This window comes from Triplophysa dalaica, chromosome 18, assembly GCF_015846415.1.
Source record: "Triplophysa dalaica isolate WHDGS20190420 chromosome 18, ASM1584641v1, whole genome shotgun sequence".
Taxonomy (NCBI): domain Eukaryota; kingdom Metazoa; phylum Chordata; class Actinopteri; order Cypriniformes; family Nemacheilidae; genus Triplophysa; species Triplophysa dalaica.
In genome coordinates, this window is record NC_079559.1 from 6207424 (window position 1) to 6222944 (window position 15521).

The window sequence follows — 15521 nt, forward strand, 5'->3', positions numbered from 1 at the left end:
CAGTCTCACAGCTCTTCAGCAAAGGAGCAAATGCAGATGTCACTTGAGTTCTGCTACATTCATCTATCGGCTGCACACCCTCAGAAACATAATATTGTACACAGTCTTTTATAAGTATTTGAATTCGGTCAATTTGTTTATTTACAGATACTTTAGTTTATTCTTTACTCTATATTGTATCCTTTACTTAGCACGTTATTTTAATTTCACTTTAATGTTTGTGTTTATTGTATGTCTTTTTTGTAATATGTTAAACGCTTTGGCAATGTTGTAAGAACATATTTTGCCAATAAAGTACCTTGAAATTGAATTGAGAGAAGGAAAGAGAGAGAGAGTACATAAGTGAAACGTAGTAACAGTGAAGTGAGCAAGAATGGAAGAGGTGATATATATTGATAGATGAAACGGTTGTTTTGAGCTCTGTGACTGTCCCAGTCGCTGCCCTCTCACAATCTCTGTCTTTTATCTCCTTTGTGTGTTTGTTTTGTTGTATACTCTCTCTCATTTCTATCCACACCCATTTACACATGGCAGAGCTGACCTTTCGACCTTATAGAGAAGGTGGAGTTCACATGATGATTAAATTTATCACATGTATGGCTCACTGTTTATTGCTCTTATTAATGCAGGTAAACTGACGGACCAGACAGAGATAATTAAATTGGCTCCATTCTATAGATTTAAAGGAAAAGATTAGATTATCAATAATTTCCACAGAAATTTAATTTAGATGCTTTGAAAACGGATGACAGCAAAATGTCTATTTTCGTAAGGAAAGTTCTTGATAAAAGACTTTTTGTATTTTCTGTTGATCTCTCGTTATTGTTTGTTAGTCAAACTATCTCTTTAGTCCCGCATTGATCTAATTAAACTCAGATTGGCTCAAGGACTTCCTGATTACACTTAGTCCAGTGGGAGCATAACAAAAATAATTGAATCCCTGTGATAGACAGTTCTGCGGATAAACTTAAACACACACACACACAGCGGTTTTACAGCCTCTCAGCCCCCATACACATACAATACACCCCAATCTACTAATTTATGAGCCAAATTTATCCCTGTTCAGACAGCGAACAATCTCCATCTGGGCCCGGGTAGTGGGGGGTTGTGGTCTCTCCTCATTTAAAATCACTCTGGAGAGTAAGACCTTTAACAAGTGTGTGTGTTTGTGTGTGTAGATGGCATTACAAGCAGAACGATCAATACTTAAGACTGTGGCATTAGTATTATACCATAGCTGTGGGGCAAGAGCCAATCATGGCTTTTATTTTTTAAAGGCCACATCACACATTAGTTATTATTAGTTATATAGTACAAATTATGATGGCTTCATAGTCAAAAACCTTTAGTATGTTCAGCTGATACTTTTTTTAATGATTTTTTGCTGAGTGGTTCAGCAGAAATTAGTTTGGGATTGAGTTTATCTGTTTAGTATTGAACTTTAAGGGATCATTTCTTTTCAAACATTTTTTGTGATGTAGACAAAGTTAGTTTCCAAAAGCCAACAGAAAAAAGGCACACATGATGTAATTGTTAAAGTATTGTCAAGGAAAGTGTTTCCCAGGTCAGTCAGAGTGCTGCAGTAATACAGCTGAAGGTAATGGCTGTGGGGAGGACAACTGAACGCTGTGACAATTTAAAAACGGATACTTCTTTGTGTAACAGAGAAATGAACACATAGTGTGGTGTTTGGTCTGTTAATTGGGAAACTATTTTTTTTTTACATTTTATACATTTGGAGTTGGCATATTTTGTCATTTCTGGAGTATATATTGCATCTTTTTCCTAGTTTTTCTATAAATTATCACAATATTTACATGAAGCTGAAAGAGTCACGAGAGGGACTTTGAGAGTGAGTGAATGAAGTTTAGTTTAAAAACTGTGTGTTTTTACAGATTTGCAGGCTTTATATGCTTATAACTCTAGCAAATGATGTTCTTTCTAGTATTTTTTAGCTAAATATATAATCCACTTTCCTCTAGTAAACTTTAGAAATTTGAGGTTTTCATTATTTTTTAGACTAATTTGACATATTTGAAGGATGCATTGGGATCAAAGAGAAGCCAAGCCCACCAGATATGTTTCACTCACCATGCTGTGTTAGACAAGGGGGGCGGGGCAAGGGGGAGGGGGTGGGGTTGAGAGGGCAGGGTGTCTCTGTAGGTTACTCCTCCCATCATTGCTCTAAGAGGTTTTATAGGAATGAATAAATATGCAGACACACACACACACACACACACACACATACACATGTCCCACAGGTCCCCATACATACAGTTCACACCCATCTAAATCGTCACATGACCTGGTCTCCATGGTAACAATAGACATAGGCCTTTTGGTAATTACAAGTGTGAAAAACACAAGCAATTACTGGATCGGCACAATACACAGGAAAAACACTCACAAACATCCGGGATTACCCACAATCCCTCTCAATCTTCAGTCCACTTTATATGCACCTTTTTATTTTTTGTATATATATTTTTTTCTTTTCAACAGGTGGTGTTAATGGTCATTTTTCCATGACCCTGTTTCACCTATACCTCCTTATCTGAATGTGCACTTTTTATATAGTAAGATAAAGAAACTCACAAACTTGAACATTACAACCATCCCTTTAAAAAGACAAAACGCCGTTTCACTTTTGTGGTCCGGTCACTGATATTGTCATTCACATTGTGATGGAAATTTGGGCGGATCTCATTATCCAATGCTGTGTAATGGTGCTGTGAACGGTAATACTTGTGTGTATTATTGATTTCAGCATATACATAATCAATGAACGGGTGGATGCCACACAGCACAAAGCCAGACGGCCTTTATAATCAAAGCGACATTGATTTATTTTCCCTCCGATAGTTTGCAGCTTGCTCTAGCTGAAGGAAATCAGAAATGTGTGCCGTCTGTGTATGCAGATACATTCAAGTTCTGCACCGTCGCTGATGGAAATTTGAAAACTAAAAAACAACACACGCTTTAAATAATCAAGGAGAACACACACAGCCGCAGCGCTTCGGCCTCTACTCCCACACACACTTGCTGGAATGCATACGCATATGCACACGCACATCAAACACCTGCTCATTCGCATGCATGCACACACACTCATGTGAAAGCAATTGGCTGGGTGGTTGAAAGACCGTTCTCCTTGTGGCGGTTGCTAATGGCTACAAGGTAACTGCAGCAGAGCGACGGGTCGATAACAGTCCAGTCAGTCTCACAATCACAGCTGACATACAAAAGTTGTTTGGGAGATTTTGTCATTATTTGAGATAATATCAGATTTAAAAAAAAAGGGTTCAGAGAGACTGTTTTACATTGTGAACATGTTGTAAAGTGAAGTTAGATTTTTGTTTCGATCCCCTATATAGGTAGTACACATACTGATTTAAAATACAGCTGTGGGGAGAAATTAAGAAACCATTTTTAAGACCATTTTCACTTTTTCTGGATTTACTTATAGGCACGTGTTTAGGTAAAATGATAGATTTTGTTTCAATCTGCAATATTTCACCCAAATTTCAAATTAAAGTATTGTTTTTATTTGCATTTATTTGCAGAAAATTAAATCTGGAGAAACAAGGCAATAGTAACTTCAAATACTGCCAAGAAAACAATTTCATATTCACTTTTAAGCAATTCATCAGTAATATTTGTATGTTTGGGAAAAGTTACAAAAAAATGTTTTATGTGATAACCTCGATTTCTGACAGCATGTCTTGTCATGCTGTCTGTCTTTCACATTACTGTTGAATGACTTGGTTGAATTTAAACTAAATCAAACCTAAGGAGTAACATACGCTGGACTGGAATGGCCAGAATACATCTAGAAATACTGATTAAACTAAAATTTGGAATGGTCTCTAGTTTTTTTTTGTGACTGTATATAAAGTTTTTTTTCTATGAATAATTTGCTTCAACTGCTTCCTGTTTCCCATGTTTGGGCAGTCCTGTCAAGATGCAAATGATTGACAGGCAGAAAACATCTCAAAGTCTTCTGATTGGCTAAATGAATAATATGACTGCGTGCCAGTTTATAGAGCCTAAGGATGTCACAGAGACACATGGTGCCTCAGGACATATTCCAGGTAACAGGAATATTTCCACAATTAAATAACGTTATTCCTGCATTTCATCTCGATGCATTAACGGCACCTATGGGCACCATTAAAGTATATGTAAATGCACCTTTTTGTACTGGCTATATGTTTTTGCAGGGTTTTTGCAGGGTAAAGATCTGCATCCCATGGAGACTCATGCACATGCAAATCGAAACAAAAAGACAGCCACAAATACTGTCTCTCACACACGTTTGGAGTGTTTTTAAGGCAGGGAGCAGCTGCTGTGTGTCTTGCGTTGGTCTCTGAGGGCCTGAGGAGACAGAAATATGAGACATCTTATTAACCTCTGTTTGAATGTGTCTGTTAAGAACCCAGTAGACGTGAGACAGATTAAAACTGTCATCAGAAACAAGGCTGAACAGTGGATCTGGTTGGGCTTTTTAACACAAGTTACAGGTAACAACTTTACAATAAAACTGCAACCATCAAAATGAGTGCAACTTTTAACACTACAGCCAGTGTATCACACACAATAGTGGAAGTGATCTAGTTTTTTGTTAGTTTTATTGACCGCATTATTACTATTATATCCGATTTCTCAGAAAACACCTGGATGGGTTATAACAAGTATTTCTTTCGGAGTTGGATAAGGTGATGGATCCACTAAAATAGCTTTCGGATCCAATTCCAGGTTGGCGGATTAGGCTATAATCATTATTGGATCCTGTCAGAAAGCTTCCGCCGAACTGTAGTTCTTCCGTCTGTGATAGGGATGCAAGCATGTAATGGGTCTAGAGAGCAATGGAATCTATCCGTAAACAGGTTACTCTCATTGTAAAGATTCTTTGAGGTATGGAGATGAAAATAAATGGTGTAATTTAGGTTTATTAAAGAAAATTGATGAGTAAATGGAGATTCCGAGTGTATTTGCACTAATGATATAATTCAAACCACCCACGTAAATGTAGACTAGTCCTCCATTTCTTCCTTTGCATGAAGCAATTAAATCTGCTGATTATTCAGTAGAGGAATCACTAGTTAAAACGGCTATTAAGATAATTGTAATGCTCTAAACGGTTGTAAAATTTAAGATGAGGATCATATGTTACTACCTTATGTATAGCACTTAAACACATGCACATTATTATTAGAATTGGATTTAATACCAGAGAGAGAGTCTTAATGTCTCTGGGGCAAAGGAGGCTCTTGCCAAAGTTGCAAATGCATTTCTAAATATTGAGAAATGCACTTTTCTGTACTGGATGCTGCCCTGTGAGCCATTACATTATTGCCAGGGCAAGATTTGGTATGCGAGTGTGAAATTAAAAATTGTTTTGAGACTCAAAAAGCCTTTCTTGTACTCTCCAGTCGCACATAGACCTTACAAAATAATGTTTAAAAATGTATACTTGGCCAGAATAAACAACATAGGATTAATAATTTTTTTGCGTTAGTAGGTAGTTTTACTTTCCAGAAAGCTTGTTTCATAGATTCATTTATTCAAGCATAATTTTCTTATATTAAACTTTTCCAATAGCATTGTTTTTAGCCAGAAATTGGTCTCCGAATGGCTTTCAATTGTTTTCACCGACCAACTCAGGCCCGTGAAAGACTGGGAGTTTGGTACACATGCTGCTTCTCTTCGGTTCCTGGACCACACCAAAAACTCCCTCCCTCGATATGTACAGACTCCTCTAGGCTAAATCCTGTTTTCAGAAACCTCTGTTCTCTGACATTTAGTGGATTTGAGATGCAGCTCTGTGTCTGATCTCACGCTGGTGCACAGAGGTGTTAAAATATACACCCCTGCTAATTCAGAGGACAGGTCTCGCCACTGGGGACTAGATTAATAAATCTTTTGTTTTATAAGCCCCTCGGCCAGAAGACACAGTGCCTGGAGATAATTGAAAGCTTTGCTTCTCCATTTTAAAGGTGACATTACTTCTGTAGCATTGCAGGAGAAACCTTTACTTTTGATGAAAAGCGATTTAAAGAAGGTTGTGAATGCATGCTGAGGATAACAGTGTCTTACTGTCATGGTTCTATGAAGAAGCCTGTTACTTTTTGATATGTTGTTCTTTATTACATTTGATAAAAAACTAATTTAAAGAAGATAATATTTTTAAGATTTTTGGCTCAGATTAAACAGAACTTTGAGTTGTTCCAAATTTATGACAATTTGGGCCAAAACCCATGCCATTTAAAACAGATCTTCAGTGGGTGTTCCATCAGTAACCTTTCAATCCACCTGTAAGTCTGATAGAGAGAAATCTTTACAGGGCTGTGATGAAACTTTTTTTTATAAGGCAGAAAATGCAGATGTCTAGACTGAGTCTGAGCATGAGCAGAGCTGATAAGACTTCACAGCCGAGATGCTCGAGAGGGTCATAAACAGCCGCCTCACATCAGAAAAAAGGAGAGCATGTTCAAATTTCATGTTAAAAGTTTAGAATATTTTAGGCTGAGCTTCTAAATAATTGTATTATGTGGAGATAAGGAGGATATCTTTTTATGGTTATATTATTGTGTAAAAGTATTTTCAGTAGACTTTTAGAAAATATTCTTTGCCAAAAAATATATATATTTTTAGTTGAGCCACTTCTTCAGTTTTAGGTCCTTTTGAAAACTTCCTCTGTTATTTGTCTGTTAATTTATCCTTAAATTTACTCAGACAAGGGAAAGAATTTTCTCTAGTTTCTAAAGTTTTAATGAAGTTTATGTATATTTATAAACAATAGGAACTAGGTTAAGACTGGCCATGCATATGTAGTCTTCATCAGTTAAGTCTAATGTGATCTTTCTACCCCAGAAAGCCTTTGGCCAATTTGTGAGAAATTTCCTGAGTTAGTGTAGAATCCTTTAATAATCTTTGCATTTTTACAGGCATTTTATGTCAAGTCACATTACTGTATTGTCTGATTTGGGATGGATAGACCTTGCGCTCAACTGTCAGAATACAGACATCAATATCACCTGTTATATGTCTCCGGAATAATAGTTTGAGGGCCAAATTTGAAATATAGACTGAAACAAATAAGCAGTTTAGGCATATTATTTTAAGGGTTCCTGTGACTGAGTTTGAAGGATTTGGGTCAAACTGAGGGATCATTAATGCTTTATACTAACTTTTTCTCATTGGTTTCAGACTCCCTTTCCTCTTTTTACTGAATAACGGTCTGTTATACAAGTAAAAAAATTCAGGATTGTTTAATTCTGTCTAACAAGTTCAGAACCACGGACAGCTCATGTGCTTAACTAAGGGCAGTTTGAATAGGGACAGACAAAATGAACTGCTTTTATTAAAGAATTTAACCTCTGCATTATTTAAATTGTATGACTCGTTGACGGATAAATTATTCTTTATATTTAAATTGACATTGATGGTAAAATGCATTTCATTAATTACATTAAGTCCTTTAATTATTTATATTTCATTAAACTTAATACTTTATACAGTTTTTGGTGAATCACTCTGGCTAAATTTTTCTCCAAAGCGGGATGCAGAGCAGAAATTTTCAGAACCAAATCTACAGTGGCAACATATCTTTGATCGGCTCAGATTTCATTTTCCACCATCCCATCTGTGTCGTCCACCACACTTCCTAATAATGGATTCACCCGGTCTGAATGCTGCCGGGAATCCCCCCATCTGCCCCCTCCCCCTTCACACAACCTTAATGAATCCCAGATTTTCTCTCTCCTATGAATGAATTTAAACCAATACATCTAAATAGCTTTACTTTGCAACATGTTATTTAAACTGATGCTTTTTAAAGTGAATTGCTGGTAATCTCCCGGCTGTAGAAGCTTCCTGATTGGTCGGGCTAATTGTGGCTTGAGGGACCGAGGCAGACAAGTGGGAAGCAGAGAGAATATTGAGAGTGAAATTGCTACGAAGGGCTCTCCTTTATCTGGAAGGGTCTGGTTGAACTTCGCAAGGGTGGGCGCATGGGCAGCCCTTTATGTGCTGCGTTTCATGTGCCCATTTGTGTCTGTTTCCCAGCATGCATCAGTGCTTAACAGGTTCCAGCACATAGCCGTCCTACTGCAATTCCACCCACTCACTTTAGCCTTTTAATAGAGCGTATAATAACCTCCTCTAATTTATTCAGGATGATGGGCACTCGTAAAACCTCTAACAATGAGCATTTCCTCGTCTTTTATTGCTACCAGGCGTACAGTTTAATTCAGCTGAGAAGATTGAGATACTTATGCGGAGGGCAGATAAGGATACATGGAGACCCGCACCCGCATTAGGCAGTATTGTGACAATGCAAACAGCACGACAAGGAGAGATAAACAGCGCTGAGTGCTATTACATCGGTTAAATGGATTGTAAAATAAAGAGAGGTCATACAATTGTCGCTCTAAGAATCGTAGTGTTCCCACATTCACTACCAAGTAGCCCTGTAATGAGAGATGATATCCCTCAACGTGCACAATGCATGCAGTGTTTCCTCTTTCTCTACATGCTCAATTATACCTGGTTTTGTCTGTCTTACTGTAATATTTTAGAGCAAGATTGAAAAAAAGTTGATATTTTTATTCTAAGACTAGACAGATGGATCTGCTTCCTGTAGGGCTTTTTGGGTAAAACAATACACGATCGGATCCTTTGATCCGTAGGCTTTGTCAGTTCCGGTAAATCGAGGCACCCTGAGGGAAAATGTTATATTCATGTGAGCCAGTCGAGAAGGTAAGAAAGAGATACAGACAGGGAGAGAGCAGTGTTGGTTTTAGCCCGGTTAAGGATTGATGTGCGGGAATGGAGGAGTTCTCAAATGTGCTTCTCATTGCTCATGTAAATCAATTACATTCTGGGATAATGCTCGGAAACAAAAAGAGAGATATGGAGATTATTCATTTATAAATCGAAGATTAATCATGTTAAAATATTTACATTAACACATATAAAGAAATGTAAAAACTGTAACAAATACTGTACACCCTTGGACATTTCATATGGAGCTATCCGTAGTGCTGAATCTCTAAATTTGACTTTAGTGATGGAGGTCATTCATGGTTATCCGGTTTTACAGTAAATGCAGAAGATGTACCAAAGTACAAGTTTTTTCGATCTGTTTTTCCATGTCTTGCATTTATGTATTCGTGTAGAGTAGCAGCAGCAATAGAAGGTCAATTTCCAGAAACACACAAACTAAAAAAACTCAAATTGAACTAAACAAAGACCGTATCTGGTCATGGGGGTTTTTTACTTTCCTTCTCTGTATTTCGGTCAGTTCTTGTTTGTCTGCAGGTCACAGCAGAAGTTAATGTTACTTTGAGGGTAATGAGGGCTCTCAGCCGCTCTGTCTGTATGAGCGGTATACAGAGGGCTTCCTTTGTAACCGTGACAACCCCGCTAGCAAAGTCCTAATTAATGTACATTCAACCTTTCCTGTAACAAGCAAAGCTAGCAAAGTTTATGTGTCATGTTGTGATATAGAGATTACTCTGCCATGTCCCTCTGTTCTGTCCTGTCTTTTTGAGATGAAGTGCAAAAGGGTCAGACGTCATCATCTCTCTCTCTCTCTCTCTCTCTCTCTCTAAAATTTGAAAGGAATGTAGTTATTGCATTCAGTATCATAGAGTTGAATTTCAATGTTTTTCATTGGCAGAATAAGATACAAATAGACAGTTGGTGATATATACATAGTCATAACACCTTACTGTAAGTGTGTGTGGTGAGCTGTGTTTGATTTACATCTATCAGTCTTTTAGCTGACTCATTTATTTACAGAGAATTAAAGCTTTGACAGCCAAAAGCCTCGGGCAGCCTGTATTACAGTCTACATAACGTCACACTCATACATTTATGTACAGGTGTATTAATTAGATTTGTAGTCTGAAATTTTGATCTGTTGAGCTCAAAGCTCTTATTTTACGACTCGTTTTACTCCTGGTGAGTCATTATGAAGAATTGAGGCTATGAATGTTTATGTGGCTATTGGGACCCATCACTCTTCAGTGCTGCTGAAGGGATCACAGCCCACCACAACCAGCATGACCATTCAAACTTAGGGACACATGATGTATGAACATTTTGACTTTTAGCTTTGATTAACATGTTAACATGAACGCAGATTGACCTTTTTGTATCTCTTCTCTTTCAGTCACAGATGAAGACACTGTCAAACGCTACTATGCCAAGTTTGAAGAGAAGTTCTTCCAGACATGTGAAAAAGAACTCTCAAAGATCAACACATTCTATTCAGGTATTTTACATGCATACCAAAGCTGAATGCATTGAAAAACTGAAGATTCCCAAACTTTAAAAAAACTGAATGTGTCTATTCTGTCAGTGTTTAAGTGGCATTAGACTGTTAAATGCATTCAAGGGATTCCGTGTTTATTGGGTGTGGGTGCACAACACTATTTTGGGAGATGAAGTAATGTGTAATGCCTGCCGGGGTTATTTTGACATTTGTTAGAAGGACATGGCCTATGTTTGGGCTGATAATATATGTACACTGCAACACAAACTGTGTTGTGGCTTCGGCTGCAGGGTAACGGCTATATCAATGCATCACTGCCCCTAGTGGTTATTTAAAGGATGGCACAAAAGACAAGCTGTTTTTTTCGAAAGCATGAGATTGATTGTTTGTTCGCACATAAAGTTAGTGTACAATTATCAACAAGTGTATGAAAATAGTCGATAATTGCCTAAAATCTCAGAAAATCTGAAAGGTGATAAGCATTTGTTCAGAGAAAAAGCAGACGTATATTAGTAATTTAGCATAAACAGATAACTGAAAAATTAATTCCGCTTAAAATCTGGCTTTGGACTTTTTATCCTCCAGTTGCCACTGAAAATCATTCACCACACTCAGTCTGCGAGACAGACCAAAATAAACTATAATCGAGTTGCCCGGCCAGAGAAAACTGGCAAGTCCATTAAGCTGTAGAAATCTCTGACCCTATAACTTCATTTTATTCTGTCTTCATATATAAAACATCAATGACTCAAAGACAGAAGCCTTTAAAGGACATGAAAGATAATATTCAAGACAATATTTATGTATTTGGAATTTATATTAACCTATTGGGTAAGAGAGGCATTATCTTAAATACAGTATTAAAACTACAGTCTGTATTTGGGTAGCAGCTGCTCTTAGGAGATGCAGTACAACAAACCCACACTGTGTTGTGTCTGGGACCTTTGTACCTCTCTGAGTGGTCCTGAATTAACAACGTGGCTTTTAAACCTTGAGCACATGCAGTCTTCGTCCCAGTGGACTAGATCTGATATTAAAATAGATTCTTAGCACCATCTTATTCACGATCAGCTTGCAGAAGCACAGACGTTTAGTTAGAATAGATGCCATGTTTAAATTGGTGTGAAAGAAAACCGAGCTTTGAGGGATGGGAATGTATCAACAGACTGTGTCATACTAATCTCTCACATCTTATTTTCACAAATCATGGTTCATAAATACACTTAAAGGTCCAGTGTGTAGTTTTTTGGAGGATCTATTGACAGAATATTACTATGTATTCAGAGCTGTATAAAGATCTTACATAACAAAGTGATATGTTTTTATTCCCAAAGAATGAGCTATATCTATCTACCCATGTTGTTTCTACAGTAGCCCTGAACGGGCTTTAGTTTGCATTAAATTGAATTGAGTTGGTGGAGTGTAGCACCAGCAATGCCAAAGTCATGAGTTCGATTCTCGGTGAACTTGCAAACTAGTTCCTTGAATGCACAGTAAATCACTTTGGATAAAGTGCCTGCTGAATGCACAACTCTAAATTAAAATGATGTTTACAGTGTTGACGGTTGTTGATCCTCTTGTAGGCTATTAAGATGTAGTTAAATACTTAAATACTTAAAATAAACATTTTATGACTCTGCATGTTCTCAATGCACCACTTAGAGACACCTTGGGTTACTTTGGGAGGACTGACCCTGCAATAAGTCATTTTGGATACGGCAGTGTCTATTAAATGACAAACTAGCTGGACATGTTGTACGATCAGGACCCAAGGGTACGATCTATGCCAGCTCTCCTCATTCTCCTTAATCAGCCTGCACTCAGCTCTCTCTCGCCGGGGTTATAACCCAACGCCAAACGGGCTCCCAGTGTTTACACGTGTGCTAAACCTAATACCCCCTTTCCTCTTTCTCTAAAATTGAGATGGGCAAGCAGGGTCCTGTCAACCAAACTGCACTGGGATGCTGGCCAGCGTGGTTAATGCCGTCTGAGATATCGCTCTTACAGGAAGGGCTTCGTCTCTGTCAGGAAATCTGTCTGCTTCGCTCCCTGGTTAATGGCTAGATTGAGGGATTTATTTGTCATGTAAAATGGATTCCGGTGTTTCTTTTAACCCAACAGTGCAGTAAGCAGACTTTATGTCTGTCGGTAGAAATAATTGGAGTGGCTTTAATACAGTTTAGAGGTTCTTGCCTGGTGTGCACCTGGGCATTTGCTTTGCTGCAATGGTTTTGCCATACGAATACAGTTTTCCCACAAACAGGTGGAGGGTACTTTGAAATGAAACGTTGCTGGCTAAAGTATTGGAGCACATATTACATTTAATGCTTTAAACATCTCATAAATTATTTTTTTTATTTTTTTAAAACAACTTATTTAAAAAAATGTGGTAGTATATAATTTTGAGAACAAACTGAAGCATGAAAAGTCATGTGTATGTTTGGGTCTTCCCATAGAGAAACTGGCTGAAGCGCAACGGCGATTCGCTACTTTGCAAAATGAGCTGCAGACGTCTTTGGACGCCCAGCGGGAGAGCAACGCTCCAGGCCTGCGCAGCCGTCGTAAAACAGTGTTGCCTTTGTCCAACAAGGAACGCAACAAACATCGTAACATCAAGGATCTGCAGCTGGCCTTCAGCGAGTTCTACCTCAGCCTCATCCTCCTGCAGAACTACCAGGTTTGAGCTTTGTCATTTTCTATTTTATTATGATGGTTAATGCTGGCAGGTCTGAATTTGTCTATGAGAAGGTCATAAAAATCATTGCAACATCTGCTTGATTTTGATCTGGAACCCCATAGAATCTGAACTTCACCGGATTCCGGAAAATCCTAAAGAAACATGACAAGATTCTGGACACACAGCGTGGAGCTGACTGGCGAGTGGCCCATGTGGAGGTGGCTCCATTCTACACCTGCAAGAAGATCACACAGCTCATCTCTGAGACCGAGGTAGATCTGACTCCACAATTTTGGCATCACTTCCCGCTCCTTGTCGTAGTCAGATTTGAGGGTTACTGTGACACACTTGTATCGAGCATTTCCAATACAGTGTTCCATCTTAAATAAATTAGAATAAAGTAAAACTTGATTTTGTAGGTAGGTATAACTTGACCTTTTTGTGTCCAGACTCTGGTGACCACAGAGCTGGAAGGTGGAGACCGTCAGAAGGCCATGAAGAGACTGAGGGTTCCACCTCTTGGAGCTGCGCAGGTGATGGATTGGGCTTGTCAAGATGCTAAAATGAACATAACAATGTTGAAAGAACCACAGATCTGAACACTTTGAAAGGAATCAGTTTATAATCTAATATTTGCTCTATCTTCATTTAGCCTGCACCTGCTTGGACCACCTTCCGTGTGGGACTGTACTGTGGGGTCTTCATTGTTCTTGCTGTAGCCTTCGTTCTTATTGGTGCGGTTATTTTCTATCTGTTAAATATCTGCTAATAAGCTGCTCATATTTAACAGAGAATTATTCATGTCCTTGTTATTAATCTAGTGTTGTGACTGATTCTCCCTATCAGGTGCTTTTTTCGTCCGTTATCAGAACATCTGGCCACTGGTACGCATCTATCGCGGCGGTTTCCTGCTGATTCAATTTATTTTCCTGTTGGGGATTAACACTTACGGCTGGAGGCAGGCGGGTGTCAATCACGTGCTGATCTTTGAGCTGAACCCTCGAAATAACCTCTCACATCAGCATCTCTTTGAGGTGAGACACTATATCGGGATGCTTTTATTTTACACTGTGTGTAGTCTTGTCTACAACACTTAACAGAACAGAACAGTTCATATAAACTTTATTTGAAATGTTAATGCTTCCAAACATTCATTTTCATCTTTTTCTTTCCTCTCTCTTGGTGTAGATCGCAGGATTTTTGGGGGTGATGTGGTGTCTCAGTATACTCTCCTGTCTGTTTGCGGACTACACTTTACTGCCCATGCAGGCAAATCCCCTGATCCTGTATGGTTTTATGGTCCTCTTCCTCATTATCCCCTTCAAAACCGCATATTACAAATCACGTTTCTGGCTCATCAAACTGTTGGTGAGAGAACAACCTTTGTTCCACATAGAAATGGTTTATTCTTTAGAAAACTGGATGTACTGGTGCTTTAAAACAGCATTTCTTGAACCTGGTTCCAACAGGGTTACATTGACTTTTTAATGAACAATTCAGACATTTTCTGGGGACCCCATTTGACATGAACTGGAAAAATTCTGAAATGTGACCAAAAAGCTCAATGTATAGCCATACCAAGCAATACGATAAAGCACTGCAACATTTAGTTTTCCTGCATTAACCTTGCAAAAAAAAATGTGATTCTTCAAGTAAGAAATTTGAACCTTTAATGCCGCATACAGTAAACGAAGAACCTTTATGGAGTGTACTGTAACAAACAAACATTACTCTACAACACTCTCAGTCACAGAATGAGCTTCTGGACTTTATCAGAGATTTAATAAACATGCTTTTTTATCAAGCTATTTGTCATAATAAATCTTAGTGTGTCTTTATTCTGAATTGTGCCTGGAAGTGAGAAAAGAAATGAAAACCGCCTCGCCATGCCTGGTTTATTTTTTATTAGAATGGCACCAGTTCAATTACTTGCCTCATATACATCCTTAACAAACGAAATCAAATTAACTGAGAGCTGATTGGCTCATTACAATTCATAAGCCGCTATGTTTGCACGTTTAAATGTTTTTTATGCTTTTTATTGCAATGCCTTTATGCACTTGTTTTATTGGCATAGGAATTGTGCTCTACCCGTGTGATATATATTATGTTTTAGTGCATCTGTACGGAGTAAAGTGTATTTCTGCAAGCTTTACGTGTGTGTTCACGTATGTCTCTGGGCGAGACAGGGCAGTGAGGTGAAGGGAAATAGATTGCAGCTCTATCTCTGCGGATGTGAGGCTGTGCCTGTGCAATCATTATTGGGATGGAGCCATCAGTGGCCGCCTGCCTCTGTCTCACTGCCCTCCCTACGTCTAATTTGCCCAGACTGGAGTCTTATTCCGTGGGGCACACACACATACACACTTCCTGTAGATTATACACAACGTTTACTGATGGTCGAGCAGTGGGAGGTCTTCCTCCCAGATCTCAAACACTGTCACTGTTCAAGGACATCACACATACAGATGTAACCTTGAAATGGACCTCCAGGCTCCAAAAATAGACACTAAAATTGGTCCTGGCATATTTTTGCCAGTTGGCTTATAATTGTATTTGGTA

The 15521-nt window shown here is 38.4% G+C and overlaps 1 protein-coding gene across 1 annotated transcript in view; it reads left to right on the forward strand.

Moving 5' to 3' along the window:
- Positions 1–15521, forward strand: part of xpr1a (xenotropic and polytropic retrovirus receptor 1a) — a 48604-nt gene that overhangs the window by 22825 nt on the left and 10258 nt on the right. The window contains exons 3-9 of the mRNA XM_056729819.1: positions 10181–10282; positions 12739–12959; positions 13082–13231; positions 13409–13492; positions 13612–13693; positions 13806–13993; positions 14148–14327. Coding sequence (XP_056585797.1) covers positions 10181–10282; positions 12739–12959; positions 13082–13231; positions 13409–13492; positions 13612–13693; positions 13806–13993; positions 14148–14327 — 1007 coding nt within the window. The remainder of the gene's footprint in view (positions 1–10180; positions 10283–12738; positions 12960–13081; positions 13232–13408; positions 13493–13611; positions 13694–13805; positions 13994–14147; positions 14328–15521) is intronic.